At 42.6% G+C, this 22,034-nt stretch overlaps 1 protein-coding gene across 3 annotated transcripts in view; it reads left to right on the top strand.

The window, feature by feature from the left end:
• TRAPPC9 (trafficking protein particle complex 9) overlaps positions 1 to 19,460 on the top strand; it is a 508,539-nt gene extending 489,079 nt beyond the window's left edge. For all 3 annotated transcript variants that reach the window (XM_037379008.1, XM_037379006.1, XM_037379007.1), the window contains 2 exons: positions 8,495 to 8,718; positions 16,270 to 19,460. In XM_037379008.1, coding sequence (XP_037234905.1) covers positions 8,495 to 8,718; positions 16,270 to 16,449 — 404 coding nt within the window. In that variant the 3' untranslated portion in view covers positions 16,450 to 19,460. The remainder of the gene's footprint in view (positions 1 to 8,494; positions 8,719 to 16,269) is intronic.
• Positions 19,461 to 22,034: the final 2,574 nt, after the last annotated feature.

The following is a 22,034-nucleotide window of genomic DNA, read 5'->3' as shown; positions in this document are numbered from 1 at the left end:
AAGACAAGCATGAAAAATGGGTCATGTACCCATCATTTTTCTTTAAATAATCAGGATCACTTTTTTTTGCGTTCTTCAAGCATCCTGCCCCTGTGTCTCTGTACATCTGAGCAGGGAGATACCTGCTGTCTCACCTCTCTTCTCACCTGCATTTGAGTTCCTTCTGCTTCAGACAGTACATCGCATATTTCATCGTACAGGCCTCAAATATGACAATTATACTACACACAGGAGTAGTTTAACTAGCGATTTAAAATACAGCTACCTGTTAGGTATGATCCTTATCGATGTAAGAGACCAGAGCACCACTGTGTGCCTGTTGAATGGATAATGCAGAAAATACTGTTTCCATGTGAAACAGTAGAAAGTCCAGAAAAATAGTTTCCACTTCCATATTGCCACATTCAGTAAGAGTTTAGGTGAGTACATTGCGTGGTGAAATCCACATATTTGACTTTGCCTGAGCAGAACTGAGTAAAGGAGCCTAGTTTTGTGTCTCTGCTGTTAAGCCGAAGTTACTTCTTTTGTGACCATGTGCTAGCTCACTCCTGTCTCCATAGGGAATGGGCCACAATCAGCATCCTTATCACTGATTTCTAGAGAAGGTAGCACTTCCTGGAGGTCTGCAGTCTACGCAGTGTCTAGGCTGAACCTGCTTTGAGATCAGATTCCCAAACCAGCACATAAGGGCTCCAAAAAGCTCCTTTTTTTACCATTAACTTTTCAGCCACAAGTCAGAAACTCTCACAAAGTTTGCATGAGACCTTGAAAATTTTCCTCTGTGGAGGGAGAGGTTTGTCTCACATCCGTCATTGCAGAATGGTAGAAAGAAGGAGAAAATTTTAAGTCTGTGCAACCAGGGAGGAATAAGGTGATTTTCTTTCAGTAAGCTGTAGGTTAAGGCACAGTATTCATGACCTGGAGCGGTTTTGCACAAAGCTGCCAGTATACAAAAAATAGCGTTATATGATATATTGTAGTATGGATTAGTTTTATTTAAATGTAATATAGGGCTTTTTCCCCCTTTTTTTTCCTTTCATATTTTTTTTTCCCCACAAGGCAGGGTAAGAATGCTCTGAAAGTAGACCTGCTGCAGACAAGCTATAAAAATAAGGTTTTGAATAACCTAAAATAACATGCAAATCCTGGGATTGTGAAATTTCAAAACACAGGCATACACTGTATGCCAGCCTGACCTGCTGGCTGTGTAGCAGATAATAAAAAGAAGTCTTCCACAAACCTGCTTGTGATGAATAGATAAAAAGGGGTTGGCCCACATTCAGAAATGAGACTATTCAAGCAAGCTAGGGCTATGTCACAGAATATTTTAAAATAAGTCAAAAGGAGCTCAGGCTCCCTGGAAAAAAGAGCTTTGAGACCTTTAAAATTTTAGGGGTCTGCCTTTGAGCATTTAGATTAGGACTGGCCACAAGCAGTACAAACTCAGGAGAGATTTTCGCTTTGATAGCAAATTGGGCAAATCACCAAATGACAGGTTATCTTGGCTGCCACAGGAGAGACCAGACAAGCAGGTGCCATCCGTATGCCAGCAATTTCCCAGGGAAGGAGCAATGTCTGTCATAAAGAGCATGTGCAAAATAACTCCCACCAAATCCAGAGAGGTTAAACTTTAATACATTTCTTTAATAAATCTGTGGTTAACGAGCATTCATGTTTGCTGGTTTAAGATACCAAGTGGAAGTTGAAGGCAGTTGAACCCCAGAGCGCTGGTCATGTTCATACTTCTCTTTTCAGCTAGCATGACCCTGGTATTCAGACTTAATTGAAGAAGATTGTGCTACATCTAAACATTTACAGCCAAGATAAGTAGCACTGAAATTGAACGCTGATCACATGTCTGCCAAGGATAGATTTTGAGATTAAAATTGGACATAAACATTATACTGATTTGGAGGAAGAAAGCTTACTCAGTGCAAATGAACAATGTTGAAAAATCCTTTTCCAAGCAAGTCCTATGGGGATGCTGCAGCATCCTCAGTCCGTTGTCATCACAGAGTTAAGAACAGACACAAACTCGAAACAATTTGGCAAGAACAATAATCGGACCAGTCGGGATCTGTCATCAGCATACTGGCCACTGCAAAAGAGTGATTAAATAGGAAGACACAGACAATTATCAAAGACTAATTGCTTATTGTTGTAGAACTATATTTTAAATGTGTTTTTCTTTTTAATTGCTTTTGGAGCGAATAAAGTGTCCTTAATTCAATTGTAAAATGTTTGGGAATGGGAAGTCTGCCAGAAATCCAGCAGCTCACAGGTCTTGTGAAAGCAGTTGCCTCTTTTACTAGCCTATATTCATGTTCAGTCATCCCATCCTCTGCCAACTTTCCTGTTTTCAGGTTCGTGCTCCTGTGTTAGCTGAAGGTCTCTGGGTTGTTGATACTTCCAGGAAGCCACACTAGTTTGTTCCTATCTTTTCCTGTATTTTTTATTCATCCCTGTCCAAAGGCCTTGACCCAAAGAGGAGCTGCACTCTTCAGGTCCGTAGAGCTCTTGGCTCAGCAGGCTGTGAGTATAAGGGCACTTTCGAGGACAGGACTAGCCGTGGTTGGCAAGGGGAGAGATTCATGTAATTTGAACCCATTACAATACAAACATCTGTATACCTCTGGGCTCTGTTACTATTGACTGCAATGAAATTATGCAGGGGATGGATCTGCCTCGGTATTGTGTCAGTAGAACAATGAATGAATATGAGGATGTTATTCCAAGTTAAGATGCTCAGATTTAGTGTGAGAAGCAGATCCAAACCACATGCAGAAGGTTTTATGCAAATGGCTATGAGGCTCTTGTGTTATTAAATAACCATTCAGCGCTTTCGTGATGAGAGTGACAGGGAACACGGGTTTTATATTCATAAAAATATCTTTTGTATGGAAGTATTCAGCTCTGAAAATTCTGCAGTACCTTGTAATGGACGAGCAAATGAAATCAATACTATATCTCTATGTGTAAATAGTTTGCATGAATGGTTTAGAAAATGAAAGGGAACTGATCTACATGAAGGAGAACAAGTGGGAAGAGGGGAAACGGAAACAGTGCTTAGGTTCATATATTGGAGGAGATACACAGGAAAATTCAAGGAGCCTGTTGTCACAGCACAACGCCACATGTTACCTGCCAGCTCCCCTAAGCAGCTGAATGAACCCCAAATTACAGGCTGCTAAAATTGTTGCTGACCTGACGTTGCAGCAAGAGGAAGGACAGGGAACTTGCTTGTCTGGAGACAGGCAGGATCAGCTTGCTCTGTACATAGAGTTTGCCTGTAGTACAGGTTTTTTCTCCATTCTGATCTTTCTTCCATCTGTGTAATACGTAAGATCAGAAACAGACAGAATTGTTCAACGTATTTCTAAAAGAATGGTTTAAAAAACCCCAAAAACTCGCTTTGCATTGTTAAGTTCCTTGCAAAATCCTTTAACAAACATTCTTGCAGAAGAGGGCGGCGGGGCGTGGGGGTGGAGGAGTGTAAAGGCTCATCCAGACAGCATGGTTGGCCCTTTCCTTGCTCTTTTATGGCAATTAGAAGTAAAGCTGGCCTGGGCAGACATTTTAATCAGCAGTTTAGATTTGGTGAACACAGAAAAACTGAATCATTCTGTGAGGCTTTCACTGCAGCAACTCCAGCTTGGGCTCTTGCTCTTTGGCTTTCCTCCATCAGTGTACCTGATGGACATTATCTGGAGCCATCAGCGTTGTTGATGTTCTTTTCCCCTCCTCAGACCGCAGCTCTTCTGGTTCACAGACCTTGGTAAGACTAGCATTTCGGAACAGTTCTAATAGCATAAAAAATGGTTGATTGGCTAAAATTATCCAAGCTAACACAGTACAGCAGAGCAAGGCTTGCGTTTCTGGGCTTGAAATCTCTTGTACCTTTCACGTGAGAAGTATTTGCTCATTTGGGCATCTCTTGCCTTGAGTTTTGTTGACCTGCTTGTTTGTGCAAAGCCATGCCTCTGCGAGGTGTTTGCTTGAGCCGTGTTCCCTGCTGCAGTGAATGGCAGGGGCTAGTGCATCTGCATCAGGTGGGGATTCAAGAGCCAGATTAAAAGCAAACATCCAATGGAAATTTCTCCATCCCCCGCTGTAAAGATGAGCACAAACACCCTGCCTTCCTCTGCAGCCAATGTTTTTTTAAAATCAACCCAAACTTGAGTGAGGAGAGTAAACATTGCTGGCATATGCATTTCCACTGAGATTAAACATGTATTTGTATGCAGCTTTCCAAAATCAAACTTCCAGAGTGACAAAGAGGGAGTTGGGTGCGGCAGTGCGATTAGCTGTGACTCAGGACTCTTGACGTATAGATGGGCCAAGGAGTTGCGAGTGCTCGCATCGAAACTTGACAAAGTAGCAAGAACAACTTACTCTGTGTTAGTATGACTAAATAACACAAGATGTTAATAATGTTTGGTATTCATTTCAGAGCTGCTCCTTTGGGTTATGTAGGCAGAACTGCACCTGACAGGTGATGGTAAATTATGTTTTTCTTGTGGAATAGTGGTTGTCTTCCTGTTATAACGTTCATTCTCTTTTGTTGACGGTTTTCAGATCCTGAAAGAAAGACACAGTAAGAATTCTGATACGTTATTTTCATATAATGGTCTCCCAGACTTCCTGTGGTGTCAGTGAGCATCACCTATCAGCTGGGCCATGAAGTAGTTTTTCCAGCTAGATTAATTCATGGACATCCTAAAAGGCTTGGCTACAGCCATCAGTGGAAAAGCAAGGCTTTTCCAGCCACCTTTCTCGGTGCCTTGTAACATCCTCATCCTCTGCTTTCCAAAATTTGTTGGAGAACATTTTCTCCTTAGTATAATAATCACATAGAGAAGGTCCTAGGGATAAAATAGAGCGGTCCTGTGCCATGAACGGGTGTGTGACAGACTGTCTCTTTCCTTTTTTCATGGTTATCAAGGAGTGCAGGGTAATGCTGGCGCCCAGGGCTGCCAACACGGTGGATGTGTGTAGGTAAGTGAGCAGGAATGGCGGGGGGGAAGCAGCATTCTGTTGGCTTATTAAAGTACTTAAAAAAGGAATTAACTTTCACTTAGAAAGAGATTGCTAGGTCTTCATGCTCCTTTTGCCCTGACAGCCAGTTTACGCTTCCACCTTTTTTATGTAATTTATATATGCTATTTGCATTAAACTTGGTCCTTCTAATTTCATGAAGCAGTGTTTCTCTTGTATCTGGATCTTTGGGGGATGGAGGTATGGCCACCACTGTCTTCTGTGCTAGCAACTGTATCTTCTGATTCAGAGCTCCTGTATACTGAAGCCAATAATGATTCACTCTCACAGCAGTGGTGTGAGCAGTCTCAGCTTTTATATGCCATCTGTGTGAGCGAGCTGAATCTGCAGAAATGGGACCCTGTACACATGGCTTTTCCTCTGTTCATGGATGAAAATATTAAAGCAAATCCGTATGGTCCATGAGATGTTTTCTGTGTCAGAAAGGGAGTAAAACTGCCTGTCAAACCAAGCTGTTCTCTGATGAAAGGGGACTGTTTTTAAACACTCCTTTCCATAGTATTTTGCACGCCAGCCATGTGTTTTTTCTCATCTGACATCTCATTGAGATCCTTGGCTTCAGTACTGCAAGAGGGAAGGGTGTGCTGGGAGGGAAGGAAATAATCTCTCAATATGTACACAAGCACAGGTGCGCACGCACGCTTTTGAATCAATCTTAAATTAATTGAATTTTTTTTTTGAATATGAAAGAAAATTCATCTGGTTAAGCCATGCTTAATTGCTTCCCTTTTGTTTGGATTTTCTATTTTCACATGAAAATATTAGGAAGCAATGCTCTGAGCTATTATTAGATACAAAGGTGGAGGCGGAGGGCAAAGGGTTCATTTACAATTCCTACAGCAGAGCACTGAATTTTAAAGCTAAAAATTGACGAGCAGCTTGAAATAAAGATTCATCCACTTAGCTTACTGAGTATTTCTGAAGGTTCATGCTGGTGTGGGGAGCTAACCGTTCATGCAGCTGTAAGACCTGCTGGCTGGAAGAATCAGGAAAAAAAGTTTTTAGATATTTTTTTTTTTTTAATGAAAACACTTACCTTGCATGGAGAAGCTTGAAAATATTTACTGATACGAAGTAATGAATTGATATAAATGCAATTTGTTTTGAAGGAAGCAACTGGACTTCACTTCTGTGGCAGGAGGCTGGGAAGCATAAAGATTATCCATACACACACATGAAAAATTCAACTCAGTTAATCCCAGATAGTGGGATAGCATTATAACCACTACTTCACCTCCATGATCTTAGGGCAATCCTGCAAGAAGCAATCTGATCATGTAGGGCAGGAAAGCCCACAACATTAGAGTGTGCTATTGCAAAACAAATCCAACGCCAAACAGGTTTTCTAGCCCTTCCCTAAAAATGCAGTGAAGGTTATAACTTGCTTTCACAGAATCACAGAATGGTTGAGGTTGGCAGGGACCTCTGGAGGTCATCTGGTCCAATCCCCTGCTCAAGCAGGGCCACCTAGAGCACTTACCAAGGATGAGGACTGCACAGCCTCCCTGGGCAGCCTGTGCCAGTGCTCGGTCACCCTCACAGTAAAAAAAATATATAATTCCTGATGTTCAGAGGGAACCTCCTGTGGTTCAGTTTGTGCCCATTGCTTCTGGTGCTGTCACTGGGCACCACTGAAAAAAGCCTGCCTCTGCCTTCTTCGCACCCTCCCTTCAGGTATTTCTATGCATCTAGAAGATCTGCTCTGAGCCGTCTGTTCTCCAGGCTGAGCAGTCCCAGCTCTCTCAGCCTTTCCTCATAGGAGAGATGCTCCGGTCCCTTCATCCTCTTCACTGGACTCTCTCCAGTATGTCCGTGCCTTTCTTGGACTAAGAAGCCCAGAACGGGACACAGTACTCCAGGTGTGGCCTCAACCAGTGCTCTCGTTGTCAAAAAACCTGGGCATCTCCTTTGGAAAGGAAAGTTTTGGCACGAGAGCTATTCCAACTGGGACCAGCACGGGTTTGGGATAGCTGCAGCTTGAGCACTGCAGGGTTGTTCTGTGCTCCCTCTGCCAAGCCTCTTGTATCTGGGACTTGCTGTTGCATTTGGGCAGCTTTGGTCAAGGAGGGATTTTCATCTGGGTAGCTCAGCTTTGCAGACCTGACCTCTGGGATAAATGTCCCTTTCTGAACGCCTTTCTTTTTTGGCACTAGCTTTCTTTTTTTCCTCCAGTTGCTGCGCCAAGGCTTGTTCAGCTTGCAACACACCAGGACATAACAAGAACATGCATCATTTTGTAGTTTTTTGTCTAAGGCAGCAAAACAAAAATAAGTACAAAAAAATAAAAATTACTTTGGTGGTGGTTGGTTTGGGGTTTTTTTCTGTGAAAGCTCCTGAAGCATAAAAATAGTGCCTTTTCTTGAAGAGGGGATATTACTAATGTAAATCTGATGCTGTTGGCAGAGGAATAATATGCTGTATGTCATAAGGCAAGAGACTGAGGAGGAGCTGGAGCGATCGAAATGCCTCATGGGCATGTGCGATTGTGGGGATGGGTATTCACACAGAGGATGCTTTCTTACATGTGCCCAGGGCTTTCTCTTATCTCTGAACATGAACCCATAGTGAAACAGAAATGTTCCTGTATTAATACTGCATCAGAGATAACCCTCATCTGAAAAATACAGTAATACTGCACAACTGGGAACCCTTTCAGAGCGGGCAATTGGACTAGCAATTTTGTAGCGTGTTGGTAATGAAACATTTGGGTTCTGTGTAAGCAAATGGGCAAGGTTAGTGGACACATTACTCCGGCTGTCATTGTCCCTGCAGTAACCAATGTAGAGGCTTTATATTTTCTACTATCCCAGTAAGGGAAAGAAAAGCAGGAAGTTAAAAATAGAAATCCTAGAATGAATTAAAGTGCGAAGAGTGAACAAGCTCGTAGTACTGCTGTATAATTTTAAAATCCCTTTTTTTCCCTTAGAATCTGGACTTTAATATATGTATTACATTGCAAATTCTGGCGGTGGCTGTCGTGCTCCAAAAGGTCACCTCCATACAGGAGGATTTATTGTGGCTGTAGCATGTGAACATGGCCATCCAGCCCTGGATCTGTGTAGCTACCATTTGTATTGATGATTCCTGTCTGTATTTCCCTTCACCTGATGCTGTTGATTTGCAGGAGAAGTTGTCTGTGGGTCTGGCCTTCAACACCGGCGGCTAAAAAGATTCTCTTCTGGTGCCTGTGGATAGAGTGTAATTGGTTTTTTTCATTGCACTGTCAACAGCTGTGGGCAGATATCAGGCCTTTATGAGCTGGTTTTTGCAAGCAGTTTCCCTGCAACACCACCCTACACGACACCGCCGAGTTGGTTAACTGCCAAGCACCCTTGGTTTCACGCGGGTTACTTTTTCTTGTGAAGTTTCCTATCAAGATTATATGTGATTTCTAAAGCAGGGGTCCAGCATAACGTGGAATTGTTTTCTTGATTGGCAGATATCCTCGTTGATGGCCAGCTTTGTGACTGCGATATCGTGGTGAACTGCACGGTGGGAGACCCTGTCCCGCTGGAGGTGAAGCTGACCAACTGGAGCAAACACAGCGTGGGACCCTTCGCTCTCACCGTGATGCCCTACCAGGATTACCAAAACGGGGTGCACAACTACGAGCTGCAAGATGCTATCACCTTTGTGGGATCCAACACCTTCTACATCGATTCGGTATGTCTATCAGATGTGTCGTGATGCCGGATGACATGAATTTGCAGAAAAGGACTTCAGTATTCCATTGTGCTTTCTAAGGCAGATTAATTTTTGGAAAGCACCATGATTTCGGAAATTTAAAAAAAAAAAATCCAGCTATTGCTAAAGGTGTTGCTAGGTTTGAGGATATGGAATCATCTCTCTGCAATGGTTTTAGACTGTAATTTCCTATCATGTAAACCACTAGTAAAGTATCAGAGACAGTGACTTTTGGTTGCTCTAGATCTGACAAAATATGAATGGGTAACCTAGATAAAATGCGTAATACCATATTGCCAGTCCCTTGAGCCATCCAGTGCAGCCTGCAGTAATAGTTTGTAAGTAACTTTTTCTCTTTAGTCCATAAGAAATACTCCCCAGGCTGAGCCAAGGAACACTGCAAATCAGTTTTAGTCAGGTCCTGAGGAAATGCAACAGACTGCAAAAAGAAAATGTTAAATGTAATGACCGATCTGACGAGCTGGTTCATTTCCTTGTCGCTTAGCATACTTCTGTAAAACCATAAAGAAAAATAGAAAGCATGCTTAAAATGAGACAGAAAAAGTCCCTTTTTACAACAGTTGAGATTTTGATTTTTATCTCAGTTTCTTCTTTAGAACATTCAAGTCTAGGAGCTTTTTGCTTCTAAGGCAAGACATTGAGAATATGGATAACACTACTCTCTCCCATACCCTTCCCCCAAAAATTGCAACAACAAAAAAATCAGGACTGAAAAACAGACAGACAGTACTGCAAAGTGGAATAAGCAGTACTTCTGGTAACTTATGAAATAAACATGAAGAAGATAGTGAGTGTTTGGGATAGCGCTTAGCACCTTTGCTTAGGTCAGCTCTTCGGATCACAAATAAAATGTACTTGTCAAAACGGAATATGTAAGTGAACCTTAGTATGAAAAAAATGAAAGGTTAACCACAGGGATAGTCCCCATGCATATTTTTCAATTATGCGTCATGGGGAGAAAATATTTCAGAAAGCTAATGATCATGGAATAGACCATCAACTTGAATTTTAATGGGGGCTAACTATATTCTCAGCTGAATAATTTAAATATGTCAACAGAAATAATCAAGAGATGGCTTGCTTTGACTCTCTTTCTGACAATGTGGAATTCTTAGTTGGAGTGGCAGTGTTTGGATGCCCAGCTGCTGAAAGACCTGACCCTCCAGGCTAATGAGGGGAAAGGGGGATGTCAGTGTGATGTATTCTTACCTTCTGACTGAGTCTCCTACAGGGCAAAAAGTCAGGAGTTCACATTGCTTATGCCTACCCAGGCAGCTTTCTCATACGTTACGGTCCCCGCTTTTGCCCTGCTGTTCAGTATTGTGACATGTTTCCAATAGCATGGTCCCTAATAAGTTAAAAATAGCACTGTTTTCCCATTTGTCCGCCTCGTCGTCCAAACAGGTGAAATTAAGAAAATGTCGAGTCTTAGACAAGAAGTGTTATATTTCATGGTATGTGGTATTGATACTTGTCATACATAGGCTCGCACAGAAAATGCTTAGTCATATTTCTTTGAGGCATAGAGCCCTGATCATGGAAGAAAATTCTTCAGACAGTGTATCTAATGCGGCCAGAGTCCCTTTCATCCCCCATAATAACTAATTCAGTAATGGAAAAAAGATTTCAGAAAGCCGCACTTGTTTTGGGGACAAGAAGAAAGTCCTGGTTTGTGCATTTGATGCTTCAGGGAAGAATGAACATACTTAGAATTGTGTTCATGCTCTGAGTTTGCCAGAAACTCAGACAGATGCTGGTTAAGAAACCAAAGAAGCACATGGTTGGGTGAGATGAAAGGTTTAGAATTTCTCTTTTTTATAAATGAAAGCTGAGACACTGGACTAGGTTTGCTGCTGGTCACTGGTTAACTCAGTGCTGCTCTGTCAAAGCTGTTAAACACGTGCCCACGATTTTCATAAACTGAGGTCCCGGGCACACGATTATTTTGCTTGTTTAATGGAGGTGGCTTGAGATGCTACCACTTCCCAGCTGCTTTTTTCAGCCCCTCTGCAGGAAGATGTTCCCCGCTTCCCCAGCAGACCCAGCGGGAGCGATGGTGTGAGCATTCGTTTTTGTGCAAAGTTGGCCAGTTTAGCCAAAACAACGTTCGTCAGCAGTTTAAGCTAATTGGGCTGACTTTACACTGACACTGGCAAGGAGGTGGTGACATGATTTATTGCGCTGCCGAGCTGGGTGGGAGGAAGGATGGAGAACTAGCATATGGTTGGTGTATGAGTACTGTATGGTCAAGAACAAGTGGGAGCATCAGATATTAGAGCAAGAGAAAATACTTCTTATGTCCTGAAAATCTGGTCTGTTGTCATGCTGATGCAGACAGTACATTATTGGTGCTCAACTGAACGTGATTTCTCTGGGAAAAAAAACAAATGAAACCCAACCCCCCTCTGCTTTCCTAAATGTTAGTTTCATATTTAGCCTGATGCTCAGCAAATCACAATTATTTTTGATTCCATACTAAAAAGTCTCAAAGCAGTTTCTGTTGCTATCTGGAAGACAGGGGATATATACAGGGATTTTCATGCACATGCTGCTTTGCAGTATAAATAGAACTTGTTTAAAAGGTAAAGTCATACGATTTTGTATTTCTCTCTCTTGCGGTTTGAAGTCCAGGTTAGATGAATTATCTTGGAAGTAACATAATAAGGGCTTTTTCACCTTTTTGTGCTCTTGCTTCAATTCAACGCAGAAGTCTGGGTTTGTGTCACAAAGCCTCTGCTGGGAGATACTACTTCAAAAAGCAAATCTTCTACTGAAAAAAATGAAGTGTATTGAGGTATTTCCATGCATTTTAAATTAAGTAAAATCTTTAGTTTTAAGCACAACTTCCAGTTTGGTTAACTTTACCTTTCTATGTCTGTATTTATCAGAAAAAGTGACTTCCTCAGTTATGATTTAGATAATAGACATTTTTGTTCAGTGCACAGTTTTGAAACATAACACGGTGGACCCCCACCCATTAAAAATACATTGCACTGATTTATGTTTTATCTCACTTCACAACTTGAAGTCTAGCTTTAGCCATATTATTAAAAGTTCTTAGTTCTTACCGATATTGGAATTTGTTTCTTTTTTTGACTAATTGGTTGATAGGACAAAGTTACTTCTTAGCAAATTAAAAACAAAAAAATTATCTTCTAGGGAGAGTCCTGAAACTACCAGCAATTCATCTTTCCTTGTTCCTGCTTTTGCCATTACTATTCTCAAGCAGGGCTTTTTTTTCCTGTGTGTGTTATCAGGCACTGGCTCAAGTGATCGGTAGTGGGAGATGAGGAGAAATTCATTAGTAGATGGTCATTTTGAATCAGCTCAGAAGCTATGATGAACATTTGCTCACTTCTGGCAAGTCCTCTGTGGCCCATCTGGAACAAATTAGTTTTCTTGGCACTGTTCTACTTGCACTGTAAACTCTTTGGGGCAGCGAACAGTAGCTGGCACTAGCCCTAATCTCCAACTGAGCTCCCTAAGTACTACAGCAGTATAAATAAGTAGTAATTAGTTCTAAGCAATCACAGTCCCACATGGTAGCCTGAATCAGGGAAGGATTAGAATGGAGCTAGAAACTTAATTTTTCTTCTATCTCAGTAGAACAGAGGAGTAATGTGGGCATTTTTTTTTTCTTGATTCTTCAGTGTGTGTTTGGGTTTGGGTTTTGGGTTCTTTTTCTTTTAGGAGTAATGTGGGCGGTTTTTTTTCTTGAATCTTCAGTGTTTGTTTGGTTTTGGGTTGGTTTTGGTTTTGGTTGGTTTTGGTTTGGTTTTTTTTCCTGGGATAGAAGCTTCCCGTCTTTGGTTTCCATGATTTGGTGGAATTTTAGTAAAACCTTTTTCAAGTCTGACTTGTCTCAGCAAGCATGTATTCAACAGCATCTCAGATTGGCACAACATATAAGCACATATCTAGGCATTGACACTACGAGAGCTGTGTGCTGCTAGATGGAGTGACGATACAAATTTCATCTGGATCAGGCACGAGTGTGTGTTCCTCATGTTTCTGGGAGGTTAGCTGGATCGTGCACTGCGATCAGTGGGAGGGTGTGTGCTGTCAGCTGTGGCAGAAAACGTCTGACTTATGTACACATCTGAACAAGTCACCCTGCACTTGCTCCCTTCCCAGGCAGCGGAGAGCCAGTCGCCAGGGCTGATGGTGTTAAGGGGACATTTTACCTCATTCTACATTTGATCAGATGAATCTGCGTGTTGAACAGCTGGCTCAGATGTGGATATCCACTTTACAGACATTGGGGCGGATTCAGTTGCAGGCTGAGACATCTGAATGTGTAGGTGTCACCATGGACGCTGGCCAGCTAAGCTCCCATTAGTCAATGGAGGCGTAGTCTGGAGCCAGTAGAACCTGGCTTACACTACACAGACACTGGGGTGAGATTCAGTTGCCTAAAAGTAGGCGTCTACCATCATTTGGGTGCTGTGGGTATCCCATCTGGCCTCCATCTCCTGCCAGAAGTCCTGTAAATCATCCTGTACATCTTGCCAGCCCTGTGCACACGTCTTTATGCCTTAGGTCATCCCAAATGTCATGAGGTGCCTACATTTAGGCAACTATATCCTGACTCTATGGGCTGGCTAGGTAGAGCATTCTCTGTTTGCTCCACTGGCTGCATTGACTAGAAGTCTTCTTACTGCAGAAGAAGCTCAGATACCTAGTGTGCAGACACCGAAATGTAGGTGGTTTATTCTCAAAATTAACCCTGTGCCTGGAATACCAGTTGGGTTGGATCTGGCCCTTTTCTTACTGGTCTGCTGCTGATGTACTTGTGGTAATCTGGGAATGTTTGTAGGCAGCCCCACTAGAAAGGCAGCGTTACTTTTCAAAGTTAGTTACTTCTTGTAACTTGTGCAGAGCCACTTGCATCTCAACAGTGCAAAGGTTTCAAGCTACTTTTGCTTCTCTGTTTCTTCCCCAGACCACAAGTGTTGATCAAAGTAGTGGTTGTACAAGTGGCCGTACACATTTGGATAGTCCCCAGACCATGAACCATGAACCAGGTTGTTTGGTCTGTGTGTACTGCACACAGGGAGATGGGATGCAGGCAGAACAGGACACATCCCACTACCTGCCTCGCTGGCTCTACTCGCTTGTGCTGTAGAAGCTGGTGACTGGTGCAGAGACTTGTGCTGCAAAGGCAGGAGGAGCAACCAACCATGTAGGAAGAACCTGAAATGAGTGCTGATGTTTCTGAAGCCACCTTCCTGCTTGCCAAGGGCTCTGATCAATGCTGTTTTGGAGGTTTCCTTGTGGTGCAGCTAGATTAGGAAAAACAGACTGGGAGCTTGAAAAAGATATGGGTCCTGAGGAGCCTTCATTTGCTGTTTTCCTCCAGCCATTGCTGGCATTGGGGCCTACCTCTGTCCTCCTCTGGAAGCATGTCGGCATCAGTTCCAGTGAGGCAGAAATAAGTCAGGCAGCCCTGGGAGGAGGGGACGGAAGCAGGAGGGGAGGCTGTTTGATGTTCTGCATGTCCAGACGCAATGCCAGAGGGCAAGAACTTGTACCCAGCTAGGAGGGGAGATGCCAAGGACAGGGGTCAGGAGAACAGCTGTGGCTGCTCTGATCATTCGTGCGGATGATATGATGCTGATACAAGTTTGCTGTAGGTCAGCAAAAGTGCCCAGCACCAAAGCCAAGGGGAGCCTGAGCTTTGTCAGCTCTGATGCTGCTGCTGCTTGTGAACAGCCAGGCCCTTGTGCAGGAGCAGCAGCTCTTCAACAGAGAAGCCTGATACCCCAGGGGACTGTACGGGGTGCACATCTGCTGGCTAAAGGACCCAGCAATGAAAGTCAAAAAAACCCTAGAACAGGAGAAAACAGAAACAAACAGTTCACTCCCCTCACATCTGAGAGCTACAAAGAACCTTACTCACTGGAGGTGGTGGCAGGTGATTTTCAACTCTCTGACATGTTCTTGAGGTGCCTCACACCCTGGGAAACTTTTCCTAGTGGTTCATCTCCCCCCTCTCCCCCACCATAGTCTAGTCATCATCCTTGTGCTGGTCTGCCTATGCAATGACAAGATGCCCTTCAGCAAAGGATGTCCGTAGACACTTTCCCAGTTAATACCCCATTGTGGATGTCCCAGTTCACCATATGACCAAAATTTTTATGGTGGGCAAGAATCCCGATTAGCTGCATCCCTTCACTGTTCCCAGTGGTAATATCCCATCAATTCCTAGTGATTTTGCTTGCAAAGATTTTCTCCCCCTGAATCCAATCAAGCGCAGCACCTCTGGGCATCTCAGGGCTTCTGGATCCAACACCAGACTTTGTGTTGTGGTTGGGTTTGGGTCTCGGCTTGGCTGACCAGTGGTCTGTCACACTGTCACTGGGAATCAGCACTGCACTCTGCAACATGATGGACGCTGAGGTGTTTGGAGATGACAAAGAAAGGCCCATTACCAATGAATATTCAAGGAAAAAAGAAAATACACACGGGCACACCTGTTAAAGTAGGGATGACCCCTTGAATATATATTGAGTTGGTGGTTTCAGGGTCTGAAGAGCAGAAAGGCTTCTTAGATGGTCTTAGCTGAGGGAAGACCAGTACTGAGGAGTATCAGGTGCTGTGTATTGGGTCTTTTCTGCTGAGGTGAAGTTGCCTTTTCACAAGCTTTTGAATAAATTCCATCCAATGAAACGGCTTTGTGCCGATTATGTGTTTTGCATCTGCAGCAACTTTAACACAATTCTAGGCACCCTGAAACTGGATTTAACATCCTGTGGAAGCAGATATTAATTCAAACATTGTCACATGCTGAACAGTCGTGGGGGTGTCAAAGTTAGAAATTACTTCAGTGTCTTGCTGAAATGATGGACTAAGATACATTATTTGTTGTAAAGATATGGATCATAAGTGGTTTTATGAGGAAGGGAAATATACGAATCTAGAAACAGTGTGAACTCTGTATTTAATTTGGACAAGTTAAATCAGGGTGGATACTTTTTGTGGGGTTTTTCTTGCTAAACTCAATTATTATAATGATAGTGAATATTAAAGATTCTTGATTAGAATTTGCAGTCAGATTGTGTCTGAATTATAAGTGGGGATGAATTTAGCTGTTGCTAAGTTGTTAAGTGGTGTTTGACCATGTGTTTAGCCTGAGTTCAGAGACGCGATTTAGACCTTTAATGGAGATGTCGATAAATGCAGCCTAAGGAAATATTTTTGGGTGACCTCTGCCTTAAACCAACTCTGTTCTGGAATCAGTGGCTCCTAAAGAACTTTTATTCTGGTCAGAGTTGTGCCACAGCTTTGCTGCGTGAGAGAATAATACAGGGTTTAATTTTCAGTGCTCTGGTTTTACCATTGCTAGAACAGGGACAAGATCTTTACTCCTTTTTGTGTGAAGGCAATATTGAGATGTGAATCTAGAGTACTTTGAGATTGTTTGAAGGAGCTACTGAATGGCAAAATACAATTGTTTGGGTTTGTTGCTGGCTTAATAATTAATACTGATTTTCACATTTTCTTTTCCAGGTGAAGCCGACCAAAGACTCCGTGTACTTTGGAGCACTCCTCTTTCTCTACACAGGCGATTTCTACTTGAATATCAAATTCCATGAAGACAACTGCAGCAAGGAACTGCCTCTCTCCTGGTTCTGCCTTCCTAGTGTCCACATCCGTGCTACAGAGCCCATGGGACAAACTAAGCTGTAAATATACTGTGTGCTATTTGGTTAACCGCAGTGCGCAGAAATGCTTGGCACATCCTCTGCTTGACCCCAGCTTGTTTCTGTCAAACCTCAGGCCACAGGCCCTACTTTGGAGGAACAGCTGAACACTTTCTGAATTGGCTGACAGTCATTTGGGCAGCTGCTTTAGCTAATTTCAGAGAGAGAGAGAGAGAGTTTATAACTGCTCTAGAGTTTTCCTCTGTTTCCAAAAAGCCTATGAAACTGCTAATATGTGCATTGTACTTTCATATGCTCTGTTAATAATCAGTGGGCTTGAAAGGGTCTTGAGGACTGTTAAGAGAGCTGAATTTAACCATGTGTTTGAAGGTCTCAATTCCAACTTGAATAATCCCGTTTTAGCATTTTTCAACAAGAATTGTGTATCTGTATGAAATTCCTCCTGGCTTATGCTGGACCCATGGCATGTACCCTTGAGGTGTACTTCTGTCTTAGATTTGTTCACAGGCTTGTTCTTGTTCATTTCTTTGCTATTTGGTGTCTTTGATGGTAAATAGCGGTAATGATGCTTTTTCCTGTGTTACTGAAGGTAAGAATAGCAAATGTGCCTCCAGTTATTCTCCTCCTCCCCTGAGCCCGGTGGCACTTGTTCCTGGTAGAGTCACTGTTCGATAGGTCTATGAACAAGAAAGGAAGTAAGGCAATAAAGAGCTAAAGAATTTTGTCCTTGAGAAAGGAAATAAGGCAACTTTTGGGTTGTCTAAGGCTTGCCTGTGAATTTGGGCTTTTGCAATTCTGTTTTATACAATCACAATCGCTTGAAACATTTGCAGACACTTAAAGAGCCACCAGAATTTATCAGCTGGTCTTTAATATCACTTTGCATGATTTTTTTCATTTCTGCATCTGATCACATTTTTCGTGCTAATAGACTGGGCTTGATTATGTGGTTGGGTTTTTTTCCCCTTTGTTTTATTTAGAATGCTTAAGTTTAATTATTAGGCAATTAAGGCCATGGAATTCCTGACCATAACAGTAGTTGATGAATGTACTGAAAATTTAGCCTGTTGTCTTTCAGAATAATGTTTTTGTATAGCGAGACCCGTATTGACCCCACATAAAGCAGGGAGATGTCTTAGCTGTATGATTAATATATTATTTCATGGACCATATGTTTCAAACCTGTCTCAATCTTTTCTTAAAGTTACAGCCTGCGGCTCTTAAATTTGGTGGTAGGATACCTTTGGGGGTGGATGCACCAAGGTGTGTCAGGGGTGCTCCACTTAGCTCCACTTAGCTCTGTATGTGCTAAATCTACGTGCACAACCTCTTTGCAGAATTTTTGGTTGTTCAGGCTTCATCCAGATGTGAGCACACCACTTCATGCCTGATGTGGTCCATCCTGCTCATGCTGTGGAGCACCAGCACACGTAGCTCATTCTGGCTCTCTGCACCATGCCCAGTGGTACTTACAGATGTGACTGGTGTTTTCCCTAGGAACTACAGTGCTCAAAACTCAATTAATTGCATGTTTGCAAATGACTGTAATGTATTCATTCCAAATATATTTCTAATTTGAGGGAACTATAGCTATAGCATGATAGCTATATTTCCAGGATATGCAGGGTATTATCTCTGAAAACCTGTATTGTGGCAATCTTATCAGTGTTTGCTCTTGAGCTGTGGCTCTATACACAGCTTTAAATGTCAGAGTGGAAGTCTTCAGTCTTAAAATGACGGAAATCTAAGGCCAGCTGAAGATTTACTTGCAATGGTGTACTGCTCTCTCAGGTGCCAGCAAACCATGTCCAGTAGGAAAACTGTTCCATAGATTTGCACAGTGGCTCTGGGCCACTGACACCGATGGAAAGAGCGTCCAGCAAGCTGAGTTGGGCATGTTTTTTGTGTTGGTGGAACGTGGTTAATTGGTTGTGACATGAGGCTGCACTAGGTAGGTATATATGCAGGGAAATAAGGTCCTGGGAGAGCAGGAATTAAACAACTTAATGTTCTTCACAAAAGCTTGCTTTTGACATGCGTGTCTGTACTATGTTACACAACACTGTTGCAGCAAAATCCAAATTGGGCTGTATTCAGTATTCCCAGCAGGTAATCTGCAGATGAAAGGAATATAGCTAAGGCTTTGTAAGGACCACACTGCATTTGAAACAAAAATACTGTTGCAGTCAGGATGTTTCAGCTTACCTAGCTAAGGGATCATTTCCTACTTTATTTTTGAGAGCTTTCTCTGAGATGGGATGTTATTGTTCTATGAAGCCTGTCCTGGGATACAACATTCCTGTGCCCTTTACTTACAAAGGATCCTGATCCACAGCCTGCTGAAGCTGTTGGAGTGTAAGCAGGTTTTACTATAACAAAAGCAAGCTGCGTATTTCCTAGGTTTCCAATACACCATTATAAATCTGCCATATGTGCTCATAAATATAAGTTCTTATGTGTGAGCTGACCCTTAATGGTCAATCTGTTCATTATATAGTAGACCACTCTGTCCTTTGTCAACTTTGATGCTTAGTTGCTTTTGGCAGTTGTGATATCTTTCCCAATTTTCTCACACTTCTACTTGTCTTGGTGAGAGAGATGAAACACAAGAAATTCTTCCTCCTGGGGATTATTTGTGACATGTCCAGGAGGAGAATATTTAAGTGTCAGCGTAATTTGGAGAAGGGTGAGAGGACAGTACTTGAGAGTACTGTATCACTGGGAGTGCTGTCAGGATTGGTCCTTGCAGTGCTTGAAAAAAGGATAATACTTTCCTGATCTGCTCTCCTTTTCTGCAACTGAAAACTTGTTTTTATTTCTCTCAACTACCCAGCTATTATTTTGAACATGATAAGCCAAACTGCATTGTTACACAGATGTATATCTGATATGATCCCACTTGGTTGAGTTAAATCATTTGTAATTTAAATCACCCTTGCTGAGAGCAAACATTGGTCCAATATATGTGTGCATTGGTGAAGCATAAGTTGTGTAAATTTAACTGTCCAAATAAATACTTATCTTGTGTTATTTACACCTCTGCCTGTCTCTTTTGTCTATAATTATTGATAATGTTCTTGTGTGTTTTTACTGATAGTAATAATAATATATCTCTTGATGCTGCATTCTGTCTCTGAAAGGATGTATTCGTCCCTGGAACTGAAATTTCAGCTTCACTCAAAACTTTCTGTTTGTAGATGAACTCAGAAAGATGTGTGTGAACTCAGAAAGAACTCCATAGTGTGGTTCCTGTGTCAGTGTCCATTAATTGTAAGCTGAGGGGAGAGAGAGGCACTCACGTGAAAAGTTACTTATGCCTGAGTTTCCTAATGTTGCCGATGAGGGTGGTGAAACACTGGAACAGGTTGCCCAGAGAGGTGCCTCATCCCTGGAAACATTCAAGGTCAGGTTGAATGGGGCTCTGAGAAACCTAATTTAGTTGAAGACGTTCCTGCTTGTTGCAGGGGAGTTGTAGTAGATGACCTTCAACGGTCCCTTCTGACCCAAACCATTATATGACTCTATGACCCTTTCCATCCTCTACAAAAAGAGCTCAAAGGCTGGAAGGAGGACCCTTACAGAGGTCATACATCTGGGAAGAGTGGAAGCACTTGTTTTGTGTGCACCATCTGAGGTCCAGCTGTAGAGAGCTTTGTGGCAGGTGCTGGAGGCCGCAATGCCTGTGAAGGACCTTGAAGGCTAAAGAAGAAAATAGGTAAAATCAGGTTGGCTGAACGCCCGGAAGACAAACGGGATATGAAGCGAGGCTGGAGCGGATGCGCGATGCCACGTCGGCAGCTGGCTGAGAACATGAAACTCACAGAGAGAAGAAAGAAGAGAGAAAAAAAAATGCAACAAGTTCAGTGTGTTTGTAACTTAGTAATTAACCAATTATATGTAGCCGAGAAGTGTGTGAACAGTATTGATTAATCAATCAATGATATTTTAGTATGTTTCGCATGTACAACAAACGAGGATATATAAGCGTGGGGTTTGGACTAATAAGGGGTCTTCTGGTCAAATTCAGGAGTCCGTGCCTCAACCTCCTCAAATGGTGACCCCTATGGTGGTGTTCCAAAGTCTTGGAAGAATAGGGACGGAACTGGTCAATAAAAACGACCGCTTGTGGAAGAGGGCTGCGTTCCGGAGGAGGCGTCTTGGCTGAATGATCGTCTTGCCGGCTGGACCAGGCGGACAACCTAAACCCCGGGGATAACACCTGTATGCATCGAGACAGGTGAGCAGCCAAGAAACTTTAGAGATTTTAAATATTTGCAGAAATTTCAAGAAGCTTTAGAAACCTGTACTCATTGTGACAGGCGAGCAATCAAGAAGCTTTAGAAACCTGTATGCGTTGTGACAGATGAGCAGCCAAGAACCTTTAGAGACTTTAATAATTTTAAGAAATTTTAAGAAATTTTAAGAGACCTTAGAAACTTTAGAATCTTTAGAAACTTTAGAAAATGGGATCCCATATGTCTTCAGAGGAAAAAAGTATATTAAGGATGCTTCAACATATTTTGCACAAAAGAGGAATTCTATATGCAAAAAGTAATTTGAGACTGTTGCTAGCTTGGTTAAAGAGCCAAGCCACCCCCCCACCCCCCCAGCTACCTCAACACAAATATTTGATGTTAGAATGTGGGAGTCAGCAAGAGAGCAAATTTGGGAAAAGGCATCTTGAGGAGATTTAACTGCTACCCAAGTTATGACTACTTGGAGATTAGTGCTCGAGAGTTTGAAAGAGATGCGTGCAGAAAAACAGCCTGCAGGTATTGCTAAAGGAGGCTCGGTCAGAGACTGAGAAGGGGCGGGAAGGCAGTGTAATAAAGCAAGATGTTGCTCAGGCAGACGGAGCCAAATGAGAGTGAGGCTGAGGCTGAAATTGAGCATTTTCCTGATGAACTAGAAGGACCAGAGTCGGAGGACTCAGATGAGGATGGACAAGATGAAAATTTGTCAAATTTAAGATTGGAAGATTTGCAGTTAAAAAAGGAACAGTCAAAAGTAAGGAAGAAGCAACTGGTGCGGCAGAGTGCTAATAAGGAAAGCAGTAGCGATGATGAAAATGATATCGGGAGAGGGATTAAAGAAGAGTGCAGGAGTGCACTTGGAAAGTACGAAAGAGGGAGTGCACGCGTTTCCTGTGATATTACAAGATAGACACCCAGGCCAGTAGCAGGTGTTTCACTGGGAAATGATTAAGGAACTATGGAAAACTGTAATGCAAAATGGACCATATTCTTTCACACAAACTTTATTAGAGATTGTGATGATGGGTCCGCAGCTAGTGACTCTCTTAGAATGGATCTGTGACAAAGTGCTGGACTTCCCACCTGATGGCACTTTGAAATTCCTGCCTGGCAAGCAGTCAGCAGATGATTGTATGATGCTGCCGTGGAGGGGGACTCTGCGTCAGGAATGCATTTAGGATCTTGGTGGCAAATTCTACCTACTCTTCACCAAGTGTGGACTAATTCTACTAATAGTGCCAAACCAGGGGAAGCTGTAAATTCCACCAACAGCGCAAGTGCTAAACCAGGGGAGGCTGTAAATTCCACCGACAGCGCGACTCTTCTCAACACACTGTCAATGATGGCGATTCTGTCC

This window comes from Falco rusticolus, chromosome 3, assembly GCF_015220075.1.
Source record: "Falco rusticolus isolate bFalRus1 chromosome 3, bFalRus1.pri, whole genome shotgun sequence".
Taxonomy (NCBI): domain Eukaryota; kingdom Metazoa; phylum Chordata; class Aves; order Falconiformes; family Falconidae; genus Falco; species Falco rusticolus.
Note: the sequence above shows the minus strand (reverse complement) of the source record. Positions and strands in the feature narration are given on the sequence as shown.